At 37.4% G+C, this 22,405-nt stretch overlaps 1 protein-coding gene across 1 annotated transcript in view; it reads right to left on the bottom strand.

The window, feature by feature from the left end:
- Positions 1–15,795, bottom strand: part of LOC149043139 (uncharacterized) — a 49,962-nt gene extending 34,167 nt beyond the window's left edge. Inside the window, exons 1-2 of the mRNA XM_089211367.1 lie at positions 15,740–15,795; positions 14,855–14,953 (exon numbers count right to left, since the gene is read on the bottom strand). Of these exons, the coding sequence (XP_089067493.1) occupies positions 14,855–14,948 (94 nt within the window). The 5' untranslated portion in view covers positions 14,949–14,953; positions 15,740–15,795. The remainder of the gene's footprint in view (positions 1–14,854; positions 14,954–15,739) is intronic.
- Positions 15,796–22,405: the final 6,610 nt, after the last annotated feature.

The following is a 22,405-nucleotide window of genomic DNA, read 5'->3' as shown; positions in this document are numbered from 1 at the left end:
TACTTGCTAAAAACGCCTTTCCAAAATATCGCTCATTTTTCCCTTCCTTGAGGATGGGTTTGTATTTTTTAATTGAAGAAGGGGTATTTCCTCAATTCAAAGAGAAAAAAAAGGTATTTCGGTTACTGCACCTGTTTGCCAGTTAAAGGGACGTTTTACTTCTCTTTAAAGGTCAGACTATATAGGACAATTCTCCATTTTTTAAATGTGCGCAATTGGTACACAGTAAGTGTGTGCAATGAAAAATTGCGAAATGACCTTATAAAGGGCATAGATTACACTACAGATTACTTGGGTTCGATTTAAAATAACGGCTTTCAACGAAACATATAGCAAAATTTGACAGCAGTAAATGAACTGTTTCTCACTATTGCTGGTTTTGAGCCCTGGTGTTGTCCCAATAACTTCAGGCTGATCTCTCGGTTCTTTCGGAGAAAGCCTCTCAAGTTTACTAGATAAGCTAAACAAACTCGTGTTAACTCACAGCGTCCGCAAGTTGATCAAGTTGTCAAACAATCCCTCGGGTAAAAAGGTTATATCATTAGCCCCTAGGATCCTGTAAAAACATCGACTCGTTAAGGTTATTTTATTCCACAAGTTTGAGCCTCAGAGGTGTCACTATAATCTCAACTTGACTGATCTTTAGCTCTTGCAAAGAAAGCCTTTCGATTTAATAGAAAACCTAGACAAACTACTGTTAATTCACAGTCCTTTCAGGTTGATCAAATTGCCAAACAATCCGCTTCTTAAGGAGCAGCAGTTCTTTACATTTAGCCATATATTTCTTATCATTTTCTCTAAAATTTTTTATCATTTTCTCTGAAATATTTTATCATTTTCCCTCAAAAATGAGTGCTTTCAATAAAACAGAAAGCCAAATTTGACGTCAATATATGAACTTATCGTTACACTCGTTAAGCTTGAGCCCGAATTGTCACTATGATCATGTTTTATTTTTCAGACCGAGCCTATGGGTTTTGATGAGATACAATTTTGATACATGAAAAGGGAGTTTTTAAGTTTGCCAAGAAGCAGCAGATCTTTATAAATAGCCATCTAATTCTAGTAGAAAAGTAATAGGTTGACTACTTGCTAAAAACGCCTTTCCATAATATTGCTCATTTTTCCCTTCATTGAGGATGGGTTTGTATTTTTTAATTGAAGAAGGGGTATTTCCTTAATTCCACGAGAAAAAAAGGTGTTTACGGTTACTGCACCTGTTTGCCAGTTAAAGGGACGATTTTATTTTCTTCAGAGGTCAGACTATACAGAACAATTCTCCATTTTTTAATTGGGCACGATAGTTGCACATTAAGCGTGTGCGATGAAAAATTCCGAAATGATCATATAAAGGGCACAGATTACACCACAGATCACTTGGGTTCGATTAAAAATGACGGCTTTCAACAAAACATATAGCAAAATTTGACAGCAGTAAATGAACTAGTTCTCACTATTGCTGGTTTTGAGCCCTTGTGTTGTCTCAATAACTTCAGGCTGATCTTTCGATTCTTTCGGAGAAAGCCTCTTAAGTTTATTAGATAAGCTAAACAAACTCGTGTTAACTCACAGCGTATAAAGCTTGATCAAGTTGTCAAACAATCCCTCCGGTAAAAAGGTTATATTATTAGCCTCCAGGTTCCTGTAAACACATCGTCTCAAAAAGATTATTTTATTGCACATGTTTGAGCCCTAGAAGTGTCACTATAATCTTAGCTAGACTAATCCTTAGCTCTTGCAGAGAAAGCCTTTCGATTTAATAGAAAACCTAGACAAACTCCCGTTCATTCACAGCTCCTTTTGGTTGATCAAGTTGCCAAACAATCCGCTTCTTAAGGAGCAGCAGTTCTTTACATTTAGCCATATATTTCTTATCATTTTCTCTGAAATTTTTAATCATTTTCTCTCAAATTTTTTTTCACTATCAAATTCATGTTCATTAACAACCCTTTCAGGTTGATCAAGTTGCCAAACAATGGGCTTCTTGAGGAGCAGTAGTTCTTTACATTTAGCCATACATTTCTTATCATTTTTTTCTAATAACGCCTTTCCAAATCATTGCTCATTTGTCCCTTCATTGAGGATGTTTTGTATCAAAATTTGTATCAGACTATACAGGACAAGCTTGAGCCCGCATTGTCACTATGATCATGTTTAATTTTCTAGACTGAGCCTATGGGTTATGATGAGATACAATTTTGATACATGAAAAGGGAGGTTTAGAGTTTGTTAAGGACCAGCAGATCTTTATAGATAGCCATATAATTCTAGTAGTACAATGTTTTGATTACTTTCTTGAAAAGCCTTCCCAAAACATTGCTCATTTTTCCCTTCATTGAGGATGGGTTTGTATTTTTTAATTGAAGAAGGGGTATTTCCTTAATTCTAAGACAAAAAAAAAAAGGTATTTACGGTTACTGCACCTGTTTGCCAGTTAAAGGGACGTTTTACCTTTCTTCAAAGGTCAGACTATACAGGATAATTCTCCATTTTTTAAATGTGCGCGATAGTTGCACAGTAAGTGTGTGCAATGAAAAATTGCGAAATGACCTTATAAAGGGCATAGATTACACCACAGATCACTTGGGTTCGATTAAAAATGACGGCTTTCAACAAAACATATAGCAAAATTTGACAGCAGTAAATGAACTAGTTCTCACTATTGCTGGTTTTGAGCCCTCGTGTTGTCCCAATAACTTCAGGCTGATCTCTCAGTTCTTTCGGAGAGAGCCTCTTAAGTTTATTAGATAAGCTAAACAAACTCGTGTTAACTCACAGCGTAAAAAGCTTGATCAAGTTGTCAAACAATCCCTCCGGTAAAAAGGTTATATTATTAGCCTCCAGGTCCCTGTAAACACATCGTCTCAAGAAGGTTATTTAATTGCACATGTTTGAGCCCTAGAGTTGTCACTATAATCTCAACTAGACTAATCCTTAGCTCTTGCAGAGAAAGCCTTTCGATTTAATAGAAAACCTAGACAAACTCCTGTTTATCCACAGCTCTTTCTGGTTGATCAATTTGCCAAACAATCCGCTTCTTAGGGAGCAGCAGTTCTTTACATCTAGCCATATATTTCTTATCATTTTCGCTGAATTTTTTTATTATTCTCTCTCAAAAATGAGTGCTTTAAATAAAACAGAAAGCCAAATTTTACGTCAATATATGAACTTATCCTTACACTCGTTAAGCTTGAGCCCGAATCGTCACTATGATCATGTTTTATTTGTCAGACCGAGCCTATGGGTTTTGATGAGATACAATTTTGATACATGAAAAGGGAGTTTTTAAGTTTGTTAAGGAGCAGCAGATCTTTTTAGATTGCCATCTAATTCTAGTAGAATATTAATAGGTTGACTACTTGCAAAAAAACGCCTTTCCAAAATATTGCTCTTTTTTCCCTTCATTAAGGATTGGCTTGTATTTTTTAATTGAAGAAGGGGTATTTCCTTAATTCCAAGAGAAAAAAAAGGGTGTTTACGGTTACTGCACCTTTTTGCCAGTTAAAGGGACGATTTACCTTTCTTGAGAGGTCAGACTATACAGAACAATTCTCAATTTTTTTGAATTGTGCACGATAGTTGCACATTAAGTGTGTGCGATGAAAAATTCCGAAATGACCTTATAAAGGGCACAGATTACACCCCAGATTACTTGGGTTCGATTAAAAATGACGGCTTTCAACAAAACATATAGCAAAATTTGACAGCAGTAAATGAAGAAGACTTACTATTGCTAGTTTTGAGCCCTTGCGTTCTCCCAATAACTTTAGGCTGACCTCTCGGTTCTTTCGGAGCGAGCCTCTTCAGTTTATTAGATAAGCTAAACAAACTCGTGTTAACTCACAGCGTAAAAAGCTTGATCAAGTTGTCAAACAATCCCTCCGGTAAAAAGGTTATATTATTAGCCTTCAGGTCCCTGTAAACACATCGTCTCAAAAAGGTTATTTTATTGCACATGTTTGAGCCCTAGAGTTGTCACTATAATCTCAGCTAGGCTAATCCTTAGCTCTTGCAGAGAAAGCCTTTCCATTTAATAGAAAACCTAGACAAACTCCTGTTCATTCACAGCTCTTTCTGGTTGATCAAGTTGCCAAACAATCCGCTTCTTAAGGAGCAGCAGTTCTTTACATTTAGTCATATATTTCTTATCATTTTCTCTGAATTGTTTTATCATTCTCTCTCAAAAATGAGTGCTTTAAATAAAACAGAAAGCCAAATTTTACATCAATATATGAACCTACCCTTACATTCGTTAAGCTCGAGCCCGAATTGTCACTATGATCATGTTTTATTTTTCAGACCGAGCCTATGGGTTTTGATGAGATACAATTTTGATACATGAAAAGGGAGTTTTTAAGTTTGTTAAGGAGCCGCAGATCTTTATAAATAACCATATAAATCTAGTCGTATAGTAATAGGTTGACTACTTGCTAAAAAAGCCTTTCCAAAACATTGCTCATTTTTCCCTTCATTGAGGATGGGTTTGTATTTTTTAATTGAAGAAGAGGCGTTTCCTTAATTCCAAGAGAAAAAAAGGCATTTCGGTTACTGCACCTGTTTGCCAGTTAAAGGGACGTTTTACCTTTCTTCAAAGGTCAGACTATACAGGACAATTCTCCATTTTTTAAATGTGCGCGATAGTTACACAGTAAATGTGTGCAATGAAAAATTGCGAAATGACCTTATTAAGGGCACAGGTTACACCACAGATCACTTGGGTTCGATTAAAAATGACGGCTTTCAACAAAACATATAGCAAAATTTGACAGCAGTAAATGAACTGTTTCTCACTATTGCTGGTTTTGAGCCCTTGTGTTGTCCCAATAGCCTCAGGCTGATCTCTCGGTTCTTTCAGAGAAAGCCTCTCAAGTTTATTAGATAAGCTAAACAAACTCGTGTTAACTCACAGCCTCCGCAAGTTGATCAAGTTGTCAAACAATCCCTCCGGTAAAAAGGTTATATTATTAGCCTTCAGGTCCCTGAAAACACATCGTCTCAAAAAGGTTATTTTATTGCACATGTTTGAGCCCTAGAGTTGTCACTATAATCTCAGCTAGACTAATCCTTAGCTCTTGCAGAGAAAGCCTTTCGATTTAATAGAAAACCTAGACAAACTCCTGTTCATTCACAGCACTTCTCTACATTTAGTCATATATTTCTTATCATTTTCTCTGAATTGGTATATTATTCTCTCTCAAAATGAGTGCTTTAAATAAAACAGAAAGCCAAATTTGACGTCAATATATGAACTTATCCTTACACTCGTTAAGCTCGAGCCCGAATTGTCACTATGATCATGTTTTATTTTTCAGACCGAGCCTATGGGTTTTGATGAGATACAATTTTGATACACGAAAAGGGAGTTTTTAAGTTTGTGAAGGAGCAGCAGATCTTTATAGATAGCCATATAATTCTATTAGTATAGTAATAGGTTAACTACTTGCTAAAAACGCCTTTCCAAAACATTGCTCATTTTTCCCTTCATTGAGGATGGGTTTGTATTTTTTAATTGAAGAAGAGGAGTTTCCTTGATTTCAAGAGAAAAAAAGGCATTTCGGTTACTGCACCTGTTTGCCAGTTAAAGGGACGTTTTACCTTTCTTTAAAGGTCAGACTATATAGGACAATTCTCCATTTTTTAAATGTGCGCGATAGTTGCACAGTAAGTGTGTGCAATGAAAAATTGCGAAATGACCTTATAAAGGGCACAGATTACACCCCAGATCACTTAGGTTCGATTTAAAATGATGGCTTTCAACGAAACATATAGCAAAATTTGACAGCAGTAAATGAACTAGTCCTCACTATTGCTAGTTTTGAGCCATTGCGTTCTCCCAACAACTTCAGGCTGATCTCTCGGTTCTTACGGAGAAAGCCTCTTAAGTTTATTAGATAAGCTAAACAAACTCGTGTTAACTCACAGCCACCACAAGTTGATCAAGTTGTCAAACAATCCCTCAGGTAAAGTTATATCATTAGCCTCCAGCTTCCTGTAAAAACATCGACTCATTAAGGTTATTTTATTGCACAAGTTTGAGCCCCAGAGGTGTCACTATAATCTCAGCTAGACTGATCCTTAGCTCTTGCAGAGAAAGCCTTTCGATTTTAATAGAAAACCTACACAAACTCATGTTCACTAACAGCCCTTTCATGTTGATCAAGTTGCCAAACAATCGGCTTCTTGAGGAGCAGCAGTTCTTTGTATATAGCCATATATTTCTTATCATTTTCTCTCAAAACCCTTATAATTTTCTTCTAAAAATGAGTGCTTTAAATAAAACAGAAAGCCAAATTTGACGTCAATATATGAACTTATCCTTACACTTGTTAAGCTTGAGCCCGCATTGTCACTATGATTATGTTTAATTTTCTAGACCGAGCCTATGGGCTATGATGAGATACAATTTTGATACATGAAAAGGGAGTCTTAGAGTTTGTTAAGGAGCAGCAGTTCTTTATAGATAGCCATATAATTCTAGTAGTACAATAATATGTTGACTATTGCTGAAAACGCCTTTCCAAAATATTGCTCATTTTTCCCTTCATTGAGGATGGGCTTGTATTTTTTAATTGAAGAAGGGGTATTTCCTTAATCCCAAGAAATAAAAAAGCATTTACGGTTACCGTTCCTGTCTTGCCAGTTAAAGGAACATTTTACGTTTCTTGAAAGGTCAGACTATACAGGAAAAGCCTCCCTTTTTAAAATGCGCACCATAGTTGCACGGTAAGTGTGTGCGATAAAAATTTGCGAAATGACCTTACAAAGGGTACAAATTACACCACAGAAAGAATATTGAAAGAAAAAGCTACCAAGAATCAAAAGAATTTCAGTTAGGCTGATCTCTTGGTTTACAGAGGTAGCCTTGTTAAATTTAGTATATTCACTTGACGTACGTCCTCCCAATAATTTCAGGCTTATCTCTTGGCTCTTACAGAGAACCCCAAGTTCACGAGATCCCAGAACCTAAAACCTAGTCGTCAAACAGTCCATCGGATAAAAGGTCCATGTAACTATTCCTCATACTCCTGTGAAAACATCAACTTATCAATTCAAAGTTTTTGTTGTTGTTTACTCAACCTTCCTATGAGTTCATTTTTTACGGTTATTCCTCTGAAAAAGAACTCAGACAGATTTTTATTTTCAAACTGTACCTTTGGGTGTTTATCTTAAACAACCTAAAGTTTTCAAATGAAAAAGGACGGCGTTCGTGCTCAAGCATGTTATCGATACAAAGCACCGATAATTATTAGTCTATTCCTTAATGAATCTAATTTTAAAAAATGCAGTCTACTGTAGGTTCATATGCCAGTGTACAAGTGCCCTGAGCAATAGCGTGTTGTCAATCAGAGCTCAACTTAGCTCTAAAAAGCTTGTTTGTGCCTTATTTTCACAGCCTCTTACAATGTTTCCGTCAACGGCGAAAGACACCGCTTAAGTTGTGTTGCTGTCACCTTCTCGCATAAGAGTATATTTCCAGTGCCACTGTTGAACCTCGGAGAACAGGCATGTCCACAATCTGAAAGAAAGGAAAGTAAGGAAAAGGAAAACCAGCAAAACTGATTAAATAAATTCCCGAGATCAATAAACTCCAGTTAATAACACCATTGACAATTAAGTTGAGAACAAAGCGTTATGAAGTTGAATCTAAGTGTAGAGGAAAATAAGTAGCAGTAGTAGTAATGGGGGTAGCAATAATAGTTAGGACTGTGGATATTATGAGAACTGTAATGAAAAAATGAATATAGGAGCGCCATCTTTCTGACGTTATTTTCACTCAGTTGGTGAAACGCTGCATCGGTATCGCAGAGGTCATGGGATCAAACCCCTTACGGACCTGAATCTTTTTTCAGACCTTATTTTTACTACTGTTTAAGCAGTTTTCATTAATGCAAAGATCGCTTTTATCTACAATAATAATTGTAACCGTTGCTACCGAAATCTCCCAAAATCAAAGTAGTATTTATGAGCGAGATTCTGTACATTAAGTGGTCAATTATGGTAAAAGTTGCATTGTTTATCGTTATTTTAATACCCCTTATTTGAGGATCCTATATTATGCAGCCAACCTGTATTTAGCGGTCACCACGCCATTCCATATGGGTTTAATTATTTGCGGTTTTGTCGTTCGTTCAACTTGCGGAACTATCCATCCAAGCACTCTGATTACGAACTGAGTATGTGGTACAGGACGTACTCAGTACGCCCTTGTACCAGTGAAGGGTTAATACTGGTTCGATTGTAGGGGTAGAATTTTTAAGAACCTTATTTAACTCGGATGAGTCATGTTCTTAGATTTATGAAATGTCCGTACCTTTAAAAATCACAGAGAACTCTCTCGTATCATATCCATACTTGTTAAAGGCAACAGAGGTGCAATTTGACTCCTTATAGAACTGAAAGGCTGCAGCATATGTTGTGTTCACCAACACGGTAGAGTTTCTTATTACTGCTGTGTATATCGGTGGAGTTCCAGTCACTGGAATTTTCACTCTGTAACCTGGGAGAGCTTCCACAACGGCAGGTAAGGTTATTTTGGGTGGGGCTAAAGAAAAGTTGCCTAAAAAAATGAAATGCAAAATAGCTCGTAGTCAGACGAAGTTGGTAATACACGACATCTCTCTGCATTCATTTTATAATAACAAATAAGGAAAAAATTCAGGTTTCTTATTGGTTAAAGACATGTCAATTTATCCCATAACTTGCAAATAGTTGAAAAAAATTGATTGGTGGGAAAGTTGCGAAAGCACATAAAAACGAAATGGCGGACAGGTTAAGGGAGAAATAACGACGTCTTGATTCAAAGGCAGCCCAAGCTCACGTCTCGAGAAAAAGCCAACGATTAACTTATGAACGCGTCACGCGTTGTGTGATTCGTTGTTAAGTTACGAGAGGAACCGTTGAAAATTTGAACACGTTATAAGGAATAGTATGGGGAACGAAATATGATCGGTTTATAACGATAAATATATCGAAATATGAATATTTTACACGTAAAATCAATAACACTTACTCGCATCCTGTGTTTCCGTTGTATTTTCCAGCGTTTTCTGCTGTTTTAAAAGTTGCTTTACCATCACTGTTATTCCTGTCAAAAGATGAAGTCAAGGCTGCACACTCCGATTTCGACCGTTGTCCATGCGGAGGCAAACTGGACAGGGTCGCGGAAGAAACTTGGGTACGAGGTTAATTTTCTCTCTACCGCGAGTGGTACGGTCGAGCAATATACCCAAGTTTCTTCCGCGGCCTTTTCCAGTTTGCTTGTTCAAAGCATAACCAGAAAGAAGCGAACTCGGAAATTCAGGTAGAAAACGCTCGTTTCCAGCGAAATGCGCAGGGAATTTTGGTATTGAGACATGTCCCAGAGTGCAATGATCTTAGATTGTAAAATATGGCTGAGAAAAATGCCGATCGGGAGGATTGTCGGTGCGCAAACCACCTTCGCATGGACAACGATCGAAATCGGAGTGTGCAGCCTTGACCTCGTCTTTTGACAGGAATAACAGTGATGATAAAGCAAACCTAAAACGGAAGAAATCACCAGAAACTACAACGGACACAAGATGTGAGTAAGTGCTATTGATTTTACGTGTAAAATATTCATGTTTCGAAATATTTACCGTCGTAAATCGACCATATTTCGTTCCCCATACTATTCCTTATAACGTGTTCAAATTTTCAACGGTTCCTCTCGTAACCTAACACTGAGTCACACAACGCGTTCATGAATTACTCGTTGGCTTTTTCTCGAGACGCGAGCTTGGGTCGCCTGTGCTTGATTAAAATCAAAAACGTCCAGCAAAGTGCAAACAACTGGCTAAATGTCGGTGGGTGATGGGCTCCCAAAAACGGCTATGGCAAAAATGTTTAAAAGGTAAGAACTGGAGGACCTGAACAAAATTATATCAGAGTTTACGCAACAGCTATTACGAATGACAGGGATTACATTGCGAGAGTGATATCCTTCGTGTAAAGCAAATTCTAACTGAGAAAGATCGCAAATACTCAATTGTTCCTGACAGAAAGTTTAAAAGTTGATCCTGATTCTTGCGGGAGGATCCCCACGACTCTGGAAACAATGCAAAGGTAAGTGGCCGCACCAATGAAAACTGAGTCAAATCTTTGCATGTATATTATTATCAAGTAATCACACGATTTTATCTCGTACAACTTGAGATAAATCAGGACTCGTAAAGTTTTCATAAACTTCACATTGAACTTACCCTAGGAGCTCGTGCAATTTGGTTAGCTTTTAAATAATTTACTTGTGTTGATTTTTCCCAAATTGCACTCGAAATCATGTGAGTACCCATAAGAAATAGTTGCCATCGTCCATGAGAGGTTCAGTAACGCTGCTGATAAAAAACCATTTCAGTTGTATAATTATTTTGTTTCTCTCTTTGAGATAACATCACACTGTCACCACTTCATTAAATATTTTGAGAGATTTCCATCCTAAGAACTATACAAACCAGCGGGAACCGTTTTAAAACGGAAGAAGAATCCTCTTTTTTCGACAGAGGAGTCTGTTTGGAATGTTATCAAGGCGAAGTTTCCATAAACTGCAACTGTCTCTCCAGTCCTCCCACCACAGTATTCACCGAGGATATAGTTCTGATCATTAGCAATCTTCACCACGTCAAAACTAACGAGGAAAATATCAATCGAAGATTTTTTCACAGAAAAACATATTATCCATGATCGAGTTTACTTGACTATAATTAATCTTCAACAAAGATAGAATGAAAGAATAAAGTACAATTTTAAAGATCCACAGATAGTTGAAACGACGTTAAAAGTCGTTAAGCTAATTCGAAACCACGAGACATAGCTGGGGATGAAGCTGGCAAATTTAACTATCGTTTCTAATATGTGACCCTCAACGGGATTTCAGGGAATAAAGTGAACGCACGCTCACGGTACACTAGCACGCTAACACAAAAGAACGAGCTTTTAGCACATTAGCTGTGTCTTAGTTACCTGCCTCATTAACTTGGCAGCCATTGTCTTGCTTCGCACGTTAGAAACAAAGGAACGGGTTAAGATCTTGCTTGCAACTTTGCACGATTTTATAACACGCTTCTTAAAGTTAAAGTTGCTTTCGATTTGTACAAGAAGTATGTCCTAAGCTTTAAGGCTTTTTAGCTTACCGATACGCCCGACCGATGTACGATACTCAGTATTCAGTGCAACTAATTCGCCAAACATTAAGGACTATCTCGACTTGTTGTGCATTATTTCAAACTGTGTTTGAGTTTTTTCTTACATTTTCGAATTCCTCATTTTCTTAAAACAGCTTGCGAAACACGGGCCGAACGAATAGACTCCTCTGCTCTTGAAATCGTGCATGAACTTTTGAAGGTAGTAAGCACAAGCTTTTAAAATAATAAGAGCGAACCTGTATGATGCAAAGCAAACGGCTTGAGTGTAAACGGTGTTCTCACCGTGTTTGTCTGTTCTGCTAGTCTCCGAGGCATTATTTATTTATTTTGTTAAATTTGTAAACCGACAAGTACGACAGTCCGTGTGGTGCAGTGGTAGCGTCGTCGTTTTTTTTCTTTCTACGGATGGAGTTTACAAAATAATGAAATATCTTCTATACCCTTTTGTTATAAACAGACAGTCTATTTGCCAAAGTTTAAGCGTTATAGATTACTTTGACTGTCGTCACCTAACCTTTTTGTAAATGCATTATTTTGGGCACATAAATGATTTTCTAGTTTGCGTTTCATGCCCTCTTTATTCTCTTAATAGTTAGCAATGTTTACTTACGAGGATCAGCCAAAATCAAAATAACTCAGAAGGCAGTTTTGTTGAACAATGGCTAAACTCTGTTCAATTAACCGACCCATAATGTTTTCATGTTAAATGATAGACTAAACATAATAAAATAATAAACTAGTTTTCTTAAGTCTGTGAATAAGAGTCCTCCTCTTTCCTCTACATTTCGTGTTAATGCGAGCGGCTATCTGATTCCACTGCTCACTCAAACGTAGCGAGTCAAACTTTCTTTATAAAACGGACACAAGAAAGCCTGATTTTCCGCTATCCAACTGCTGGAAATCTTTAGTTCCTGACGTGTTGCACCTGACCATCTCGTCGTGCGTGAAGAGAACATCAACAGAAGCAAGGGCGGCAGTAAACATCTCAGTTCCCTTCGCTACAATTGCGGTTACTTTGGTTCGCTGCTGATTCGTTGGACTGTGGCTACCTGATACTGTTAGGGAGAAGTTCTGATCAAAAGGCTGTAGAGGTGGTCTTGATGGAACCATTGGCGAAGAAAGCACGAGCGACAGGTTTTCTTCGTGGCTTTGACAGAGTGTGCTCAGGACGGGACGCTGAAATTCAGTGGGCTCTTTACTGGATGTGGCTGTTTTCTGATAAGTCTTAGCAGGGAGGCTGCTATAGAAACTCACCAGAGATGCGACTGCTTTGGAATTCAATGTTGAGAAGTCCGAATCATCATCAAATAACGGCATAGAAGTAGGCTCCGACTCATGCTGATGGAGACACTTGATTGCTGTGAACTGCTTAACTACTTCTGTCAGGTTCAATATCTGCTGTCGGAACTCGGTAGTCAAATACTTGTTATATGCTGTTCACTTCAATTCACTTTTCCGATAATAATTAAGTTGTTGTAAATGCAGAAACGAAAAAGTCACACAATGTACGCGTGGTCGAGGATTCCTTTCACTTTGTCTCAGAATAATAAGTTGTTCCAAATACCAAGCTTTTATTTCAGAAAGGAAAAACTCACAACTCACACGCCTACACTTTCGATTATTCAGTTCAAAAGTTAAAGTCAACATCAGAGTCAATTTCCTGATCGGTTTCATCGCTGCTGTCAGAACTTTAGACGTACAGTTGATAATCTTCCGCTTCTGCTGGTCTAGCGCTAAAATAATCTTCTGCTAGGGAACCTAAATCTTTTTCGCAGTTCAGAAAGTATAAGAATTCATGACTTTGAGATTGCATTTTGAAACTTGATAATGAACGATTACGAAGCGTTTGCTTCTTCCTTTGTGTGTGCAAACGTTTTGTAGTGTAAATGACGTAACTATGGAAACCAAAAGCAAGTGAATGCACGCACAGGGTCCAGAGGAGTTTGAAACTTTTAGGTTTGCTCAATTTGCGAACTGAAAAACTCGTTAATATCTTTGAAAATTTTAATTTTAATTATCCTCGCGTTACAGTTGCGTTACGCAAGGTATATACCGCAGTTCTAAAGACTAAGAGCTCGTAAGATGCCAAGATCGGCGTACAATAAACAATTCGCAGCTTCTCTAGGAAAGCTTCGTTTTCCGCTGGCTAACTAGCGGTTATTTATTTAAAAAATGCCGGTTTACATAGAGTGACGAACAGCGACCGCGTAGGGACATAGAGCCGGATATCTGTTGCGAAAGGATTCACAAAGATTCGGTACTGGGCCTATTAACTTCCTGAAGCGGTAAGGATTTATATATTACAGGTAAGAATTAAGTTTTAAAAAAGTGATTCATGTGTTCCAACTGAGCTCCTCTGGACCTAGTGAAACACGTCGTGTTCACTGAATTCTTGTGAAAATCCTGGGGGAAAGAGCCGTGATTTGCCGTGAATGTCTCCTTTTTTTATTACAACTTTCGGATAGGACAGAATATCTTCATTTTCGCCTATATTTTTTGAGTAATACAATGTACAAACACCATTTTCACAATTATTTACTAAGAAACTGACAAACACAAGCAACAAAGTAGGCTGGGTTGTACAAGATAAGCTAGCGTGTTAAGGAACAAACTGGAACTCAGCGTGATAAAAAAAGAACAAAAAAATCTAGCGTGTTGTATTAACAAAGCTCTATGCCGTGTTAGCCAGATCTGAACGACACACTTTCTAAAATCAATTGTTTTTATGCGCATATCTGCACAGTAAGCGTGCTATGACATTAGCGTGCGAGCGTGTCATAACGTGCCGTGTGCGTGCGTTCACCTTATTCCCCGAAATCCCGTGGAGGGTCAGGTATAGAGAAAAGCAACGGAAATGACGAAATATTTTCTTGTCTAATGATACGAAGGTTTGAAGGAAGTTTTTCTTGCATTTTTTTGACGAGTGTTGTAATGTTTACTTCAGCTAAATCATCTGCCCTAGTCTGAATTTTTTATGAAGCTTATTTTGCAAGAGTAGCATGCAAAACATAATAGCAGACACAGAACTCGTGGACCGGCTGCCTACAATGAAAAATAATCAATTCGTGGCAGAGGACTATCTTACCTGCATGATGGGTGAAACTCCACATCAAAGTCAACGAAATATATTCCCATTGACCCTCCTGGTGGAATAGGAACAGCGTATTCACAATCCATATCTGCTGGATAGGTAAATGGATATCCCGGACTTTCCAATGTGCTGTTTACCAAAACCCCACATTCTAAAGAAATAGTAGAATCAGTAGATCATTATCATTATATTAACATGTAGAAATTCCAATATTACTCTTATTATTATTATCATTAGCATTATTACTATTGTTATAATTAATATTATTATTTGACGTGAGGGTTTGTCACCCTCATGCCGACTCGTACCGGAACATGGGTACGAGAAAAAGCGCCAGTATTCTAGAAGAGTACTTGACGTGGAACGGGCAACACTCGCCCCGCTGGTTTTTACGACAACGGATGGGATGGGGAAATAATGCCATAGGTTTTATTGTAGATTGGCAGAGCTCATTGCCTCAAAGACAGAAGAGCAATATTCCACAGTAATCTCTTTGGTAAGAGCTCAAGTTTCGTCAGCGCTTTTGCGATCTGCTCTTGTCTGTTGAAGAGGCTCCAGGAACATTATCAAAGTTCAGCATGACATAAACAAATTCATTTCTCACCTTGTGTAGCCTGGGCACTAGAATTTCCATTCCACGCTTTCAAATAAATTGCCAAAAGCAGTGCCATAATGAGCGGGGGTTCCGCTGCAACCATAGTTTCTGAAAACGGGTAAAACAGAGTAAAAGAGAAATTAATTCAGAGATAAATCGATTTTATCACCTATCGTATAGAATATCAAAATTTGTATTTATTTCCAAATGATCATATTTAATTCTTCCGCCGATTTTCTACCTCTGTTGTTAGTATGGTTTACTTTAATACGAGTATGAGCTGTTAAATCATAATGTAGTGAAAACCTTTTCAGTGTTTCAAAAGTTTGCTATGCACTCTAATGCTTTTGTTAGAAGGGCGTCATCTTGTTCTCTAAATAATAATTCGTGAAAACCAGTTTTAATTTAGCAGCAAAAAAATTATAATTTGTATCCATTCATTGCCTATGTACCTAACTATTCTTTTTTTTTTCTTAACGAGAGAAAAAAAATACGCGGGACTCCTGAGTTTTAAATTCACTATGGTGTCCGAATATTCCTCAGTAGACAAGAATAGCTGGTGTGTTTCCATAGAGCTGCACACTAACGCAGCCCAGCTAAAAGATGGAGGTAAGGAATACAATCACATTTGCAATTTCTTTCTTTGCTCTGTATTACATCTGTCTTATCAAAACTCATCTCTCATAAATGCATTCTGATTTGCGACTTCACGACGTTTTATTTTGAGATCATTCAGCGGGTAAGGCAGAGGTGACAATTGAAATATCTTTCGTTGGATCAACGAAACCAATCTTTGTCTTGGACCATTTCAAGAACAGAAAGTTTAATAACTGCCATTTTTTGGTTGCTTAACATCTACTTGACAGGAAGGACACAAGAAAAACGTATTCTTACCAATAAAATGACGTTTCGTACAATTTAGTGTTACTCTCTGTCCTTTTACGCCCAAACCACCTGTTTGGAAAATAGAAACCGGAAAAAATGTTCAAGCGAAATTCTCTGAAACAAAAAAGGGAATCATGAGAAACACCTATGTCTGATTAAAAAGAGAAAAAATTCTAGGAGAAATGCTTTCGGTCAGCGCACAAAGCTAAATCTATTTCACACCACCGCTTTTAAATTCTGGAAAGCTTTTAGGAAGTTACAGAGCTTCCGCGATTTGTTTCGTTGAGTTTGTTTGTCAGTAAACTGATGAACAAGACAGTTGATCCTGTGTTACTAAATTAGAATGATATTCGGTTTTTACAAGAGTTCTAACGATGGAGTTCTTAAGATTTTCTTACCTCCGTTAACTGATGGGCGCCTCTTCGCTCTGAAGTTTAAATTAAGTTGTCAAGACTTTCAAATCTCTCTTCATAATCGAGAAACTAATGATATTTTTTCAGAGTTGTTTTCATACCGCATAGAGAGCCCCTAACCCAGTGGGAAAGAATGATATTTTTCCTGAGAGTGATGATTCCAACTGCTCGACTTTTTCTTTGAAATGGCTCCAAAAAGACTTTTCAATATGACATTCCTTAAATTGTTGCGAAAATGATGTCTAGAAGGATCTCACCAAACTCTACAGCCGAGGAAAGTAAAATTTCTGATACTGAGGTTCGAATGAAGAAAAATGTCAGACAGCTGAGTAAACCTTTTTCTATTATCTAAACTTAAGGGTTACAGTTTCAAATTTGATTTGTGTTTTGTTTGTTTAAAATTACCTTGAATACTAAAACCCTAGGCTTTTTATCAACACCTTCAAATTACCCAAGGTTGCGTTTTTTCTTTTTTTTGGTAATTTGCGTAGATATAAATGAAGGTATAGAGGAGTGTTCATGACAGGGTAGACGTCAACTAGCTCTTGCAATGTGAAAGTCGCCGAATTTATTTGCGAATTTTTGAGTAAATATTTCTGGAAGCAATCAAATCCGGGTTAAAAGAAACCTTTTCAGCAGAATTTGAGGTTTTTATGGCTTTAATAATCTGGAGCGAAACAGATGTCTCACAATAAGTTCCTGTATGGAGAAAACAGGTTTAATCTACAAGAAATATTAAAGTTTAGGATTCAGGCGAAATTGTTTGATGAAAAAGTGACCGGTTATATTCAGAAATTCCTGAAGAAATATCTCATTTGAAGAGCTCCGTCACTGAGATAGAAAAATTCTAGAAGACGCAAATGAAACCGACCATAATTATGCTTCACAGTTCACAGAACATTTTCGGCTCCAGATAAAGCATTTAATAGCTATTCATATACTTTCGACTTATAATGAAAAATTGATTGGTCGTGAGCATTCGTTCCACTATTTACAATAGCTTGTGAAGTTGGCATGATAACCCATACTGCATTAATCATGTTCGAGTTCTCAAATTTTTGCGAACTCAAACAGAAGTGTCTTCTTTTTCAGATTGTTTAAAAAGTTTGTAATAAAACGATTAATGAATTAGGCTTTCGCATTTTATCATGAATTATCAAAACTCTGTGTTATTTGCCTCAGCCTTTGCTTCGGTTTTGCTAATATATGCTCAAACTCATCCAATAATTGCTTTTTTAGTGGCTGAAGCAAAAAAAACACCTTTTCTTTGCACAAGATTGCTGAGAAGGTAATGTCAGATCTCAAAGTGAAAGGAAACTACGTAAAGCCACAAAGTGAAAAGACGCCCGCAGAGAGTAAACAAAATGGGATGAGAATTTCGCAAAAGTTACTTAACTGCGCCTCAACAATACACTTTTTTGACTTGTGGTCATATAAAAATATCCTATACTCAAGAAAAGTCTGTCTTTCAAATTTCGTCATATTCAATTGCACATGTATGCATATAGTTTACAGAAGACGAAGAATGCAATTTCCTGGAGTCCTATATTTGGAAAACAAAACAAACAAGCTATAATTTATAAGGACTAGGTCTATTTAGAATAACGAATATTCACTAACATTAGCCTATGGTTTTCTTCTCCAGTCTTTTCCATCAGAAAACCTAATATTTCGGTGAAAGCTGCTTCTTACAGTTTTATTTTTAAGTTTCTCTTTTGATTTCAAATAATACTTACATTCCCCCAACAATGTACAGTACGAAATTCGCGAGGGGTTTCTGTTGTTTGTGTTTGAGGAGGGAGGGAGGGGAAGTCTGAGGACATTAACTCGTTATTATAATTATTTGTTTATCAAGTAAGCTCGAAGATATTAGCATTTTGGTGCTGCTCTGTCCTACCACATACACAACAAAGTCATGTGAGTGCAGGGCCGGACGGCTTTTTCAGGACCTGCTCATGTCAACCCGTTCGGTCCTACACACATCAGCTTTCACTATTGTGTGCGCGAGGCCGTAAGGGTCATACGATAATATGTACTTACTTCAAACATACTGAGATTTACACATCAAAAAAACCCGCCTAAAATTCTTGCGAGACACACAACTAACCAAGCAATAAGAAAAGCGAGCGACTGTGAAAAATCATCGTTCGTCCAGTCAGAGACACAAACGATAGTACTTTACAGTGGTGAACAACGAGCACGTGACTTTCTGTCAAAAACAAAATGGAAGAAGTGCCAAAATTTGCTCGCCTTGAAATAGCAATAGATGACTTCATAGATGAGCAAGAAGACAAAAACAAGAGACCAAAGACCGAAAGAGACATAAGCCTGCTGAAAAACCTTTCTTCTCAGTATGTATGAAATTAAAAACATCATACCATGGAAAGTGCTTGAACGATTTTTATTTACGAGTTAGGATATATCAAAAACTTATTCCTTCGCTGCCTTTACTGGTTCGATGGATCCGACTCCTGAGTAAAAATCGTCCGTGTGTAGTTTCCATGGGATAATCTTTCACTGTCATTTCATTTACCGGACGTAATCTGAAACAAAAAATAAAAAATAATTCGGCCTCCTGTCTAAAAGAAAACGTTATTGATAAAATTTCAAAAGGTCAAACACTTATCCATTGGAGAAAAAATAAATTTTTTTTCCTAGTTAAGAAATTTTTTTCTGTAAAACAACGTTCTGAAGGATTGTAAATAGTGGATTCATCTATCTGTGAAGTTGATCTTCACCACAGATGCACTTACTTGCAGAATTTCGAAAAGAACATTTAAGCGCAAAACGAACGCTCTAGCAAATAACTGTGAACGGTCACGTCAGTTTAGCAGACGAAACTATCACCAAAGAGTCCAAAATATATCTTTGTACGTGTGAAGTGTAAATAAAAGTCAGTTTACGAGGAAATGATTGTTATTCAAATATTAAACTGGTTTCTCTTCATTGCCCAGGTTGCAGGACGGGCGGAAAATTCAAGACTTGTTTATGGCTTTGAAATTTTGAAACCGATAAATAGAAAAACGCTAGACTCAAGGAATCAGCAATCATCTAAACCAGAGAGTATGTTTTATCGTAGCATGTTTCATGTTATAAATAGAATCAATTTTGAGGAGTGTTTCTAGAAACGTAAATCTATCACGCCTTTCAGGTGTGTCCTTGATATTCTCCCTCAGCAAAACGGTGTGGCTTCATAGGAAAAGCACGCTTTGGAATTAAAAAGAGATCTCAAAACCTTTTTTCATCACAAAACTACAGTAAGAGAAACCCTTCCCTCCATGCATTGTTCGATTTCAGCCGTGCCGTTAATATGCTTCTAGCCTCAACGAAATCTTCTCTAAAAAATGATTGGTAATCTATTTGTTAAGCTTTATTATTTAATCTTCATTTGAGCGGTGGCAAGTTATTGTTTACCGTAAGAGTACTGTCTACGTTTGACTGAAAATGTTTCTATTTTTGGCAAAACCTGAATTAAATGCTCAAACTTAAGGCTGGTTTCTTTCCAAGACTGAACTATTTGGCTATGTATCAACCAAATTTACCAAACTCTTATGGTATCCGTATTTAAAAAGAAAAAAAAATGCATAAACCTGATTTCATTAAAAAGAAAATTCTGTCTGTAGGGGTAGTTGATAAAAGCTAATCAACAATACTGTGTTGTCTAATAATTACTGGGATACTTGTGGTAGCCCAATCATAAAATGCCTTTGTTTTTTTTGTCGTCTTTTTTTTTCCTCCGCCACAAAGTGGAAAAATTGCGCAATAGTACCCATTGGTCATTGGGCCCTCACATGACAGCTAACTGTGATCCAATGAGGTGTTCGCATGCTGATCACGCGTGTTATCTTGATGATGACTGGCGTTGTCATGCACGGACAGGGCCGGGCCACACGATGAACCACGAGATTTTTGCTCATAAAACTCTTTTGTCAGTCGTTTTGTGTTTCAACGTGTTTGGATTACGATCACCTGGAGTATTATGGCGCAAACGCTCAAAATACTTACAGACGCATACACAAGTCGTATTTTTCGCGGCCAATCCACACTAAAAGATGTTATTGAGCGGTAATTTTGGAACGGATTGAGTCACGAACGCTTGAAAGCCATGAAAGCCTTCAATGCCTTGTATGCCTTGTATGCCAAGTATGCCAATGTCTTAGTTGAAAAACGTACACTTGTTGTAAAAAGCAAAATCTGAAATCTGAAACCAAACTGCATATACTCGATGCAATCTATTGAACAACACTATTACCGTGAGACTGAAGAACAAAACTCTAATGGATGCAAACTGCTGTGAAGAAAGACGCCATGTTCTTGATGCCAGGAAACGTGGCTACGATAACACTGCGAATGGTTTTAATTTCACCATCAGAAAGGTGAATATTATGTTTGTTTTCATTGTAGTTGTATGGATATTCTTTTTAATAAATACATGATCCAAAATCCTGTGTTTTTTGTGTAAAATGTTATTATGTTAAGTATTGTTTACGCAATTGTCTTGTCACAGGCGGCTCAAGCTCACGCCTCGAGAAAAAGCCAACGATTAATTCATGAACACGTCACGCGTTGTGTGACTCGGTGTTGAGTTACTAGAGGAACCGTTGAAAATTTGAACACGTTATAAGGAATAGTACAGGAAACGAAATATGGTCGATTTACAACGACAAACATTTCGAAATATGAACATTTTTCTGGTAAAATCAATAAAAATTACTCATACCCTGTGCATCCGTTGTATTTTCTGGCGATTTCTGCCGTTTTAAGCTTGCTTTACCATAACTGTTATTCACGTCATCTACTTTTATTACGTTGGTAAAAATCTGTACAGACATCACACCAACCAACTCGCGCGCAAAGTAAGAAGACTATATTGAAGGCTTGAAATTATATTACGATCGATTTTCATCAAGAAATGGGCCAGGAATTTTCCACAATAGTGCAAATAATCGTGAAGGCTGATCGCGGAGAAGCGATTGCGTGACGCTCTGTAAGCAGTAGGATGACGTTTATTATATATCAGACGTAAAAACTCTTCAGATTCTCAGTCTGCATTTTGTACCCACTCTCTACTCTATATTTTGTATCCGGTCTACAGTCCGCTGTCTGCATTTTGTACTAACAGGTATCCGTGGGACCAATACAGTTTCTTTTTGGTTACATTTATTCGCACAACACACACAATCTACCTCAAAAGAATACCTGTGTGTGAGGTTATTCGACATTTTCGTTCTTTTCCGCGTTAATACTCTTCTTTCCTTTTGTAAGAAAGTAGACCACTTACAATGTTTCAAGTAATCCACCCACCCTACAAAAAATAACTCTTGCATGCATAACATGCCTATGTTTTGAAATAGGTGTATACCCTTGGCCAGACGAGCTCACTATTTCAGTATAGTAGTCCGACACCCGTAGTATCACTACACTTGATTCCAAGGATCCAGTACCATCCAGGTATCCCAGTTACTCTGCTCACAGGGTCTAGTTGACAACTAATCACCGAAGGGAAGAGAAAAGTGGTGGACATTTACTGAGCCGTGAAAAGGCGAGGCAAATATCCACCTATTTCTCATTGACAATGTACCCAAATATGGTCAGAAATTATATTCTTGACTTGCGAATTTGTCTCTTCCCCTGCTTGAGGATAAATAGTACTGGCTAATCACTTTCAAATTAGCCAATCAGAGCGCTTGAAAAGAACTACTCTCTTGGTATAAACTAAAATCAATTATTTACGTTCATATTTACGCTAGAGAATTTTAGGTGTGTCATGACGAAATATGTCTCATCCTCCGTAAGGCTCTATAATCACCCTCCCTCCTCCCCCCTCTCTCCTTTAAAACCTGAAAAACCGTGTGATCCCTCAAAATTATTCCTCCTCTAGAGATAATTACAAGTCCCCCTAGTTACTTTTTCCATCCTAAAAGTATTTACATTTGCGATAACTGATTTAAATATCATGTGTGTTTTCGAAAGGGGCTAGGGGATCGCATACCTAGCACTAAAGCAAATGACAATATTTGTGCTAAGACTTTATTAAAATCACGTGTGAACTGAGGTACTTAATTTTACATGTCTCGCTGCTGTCTTCCTGGACAAGCATTTCTACAAACTAAAGAGTATCCGTTTAATAATAAATTCAACTGAAACTTTATCAGCTATCAGCTTATAACAATATTTATGAATATCGCCGCCACGTGTACCACCTCTACTTACATGATACTGCTAATAAAGACAACGTACGTTTGTTCAAAACCGGTGCAGC

This window comes from Pocillopora damicornis, chromosome 7, assembly GCF_964200805.1.
Source record: "Pocillopora damicornis chromosome 7, jaPocDami1.2, whole genome shotgun sequence".
Lineage (NCBI taxonomy): Eukaryota > Metazoa > Cnidaria > Anthozoa > Scleractinia > Pocilloporidae > Pocillopora > Pocillopora damicornis.
Note: the sequence above shows the minus strand (reverse complement) of the source record. Positions and strands in the feature narration are given on the sequence as shown.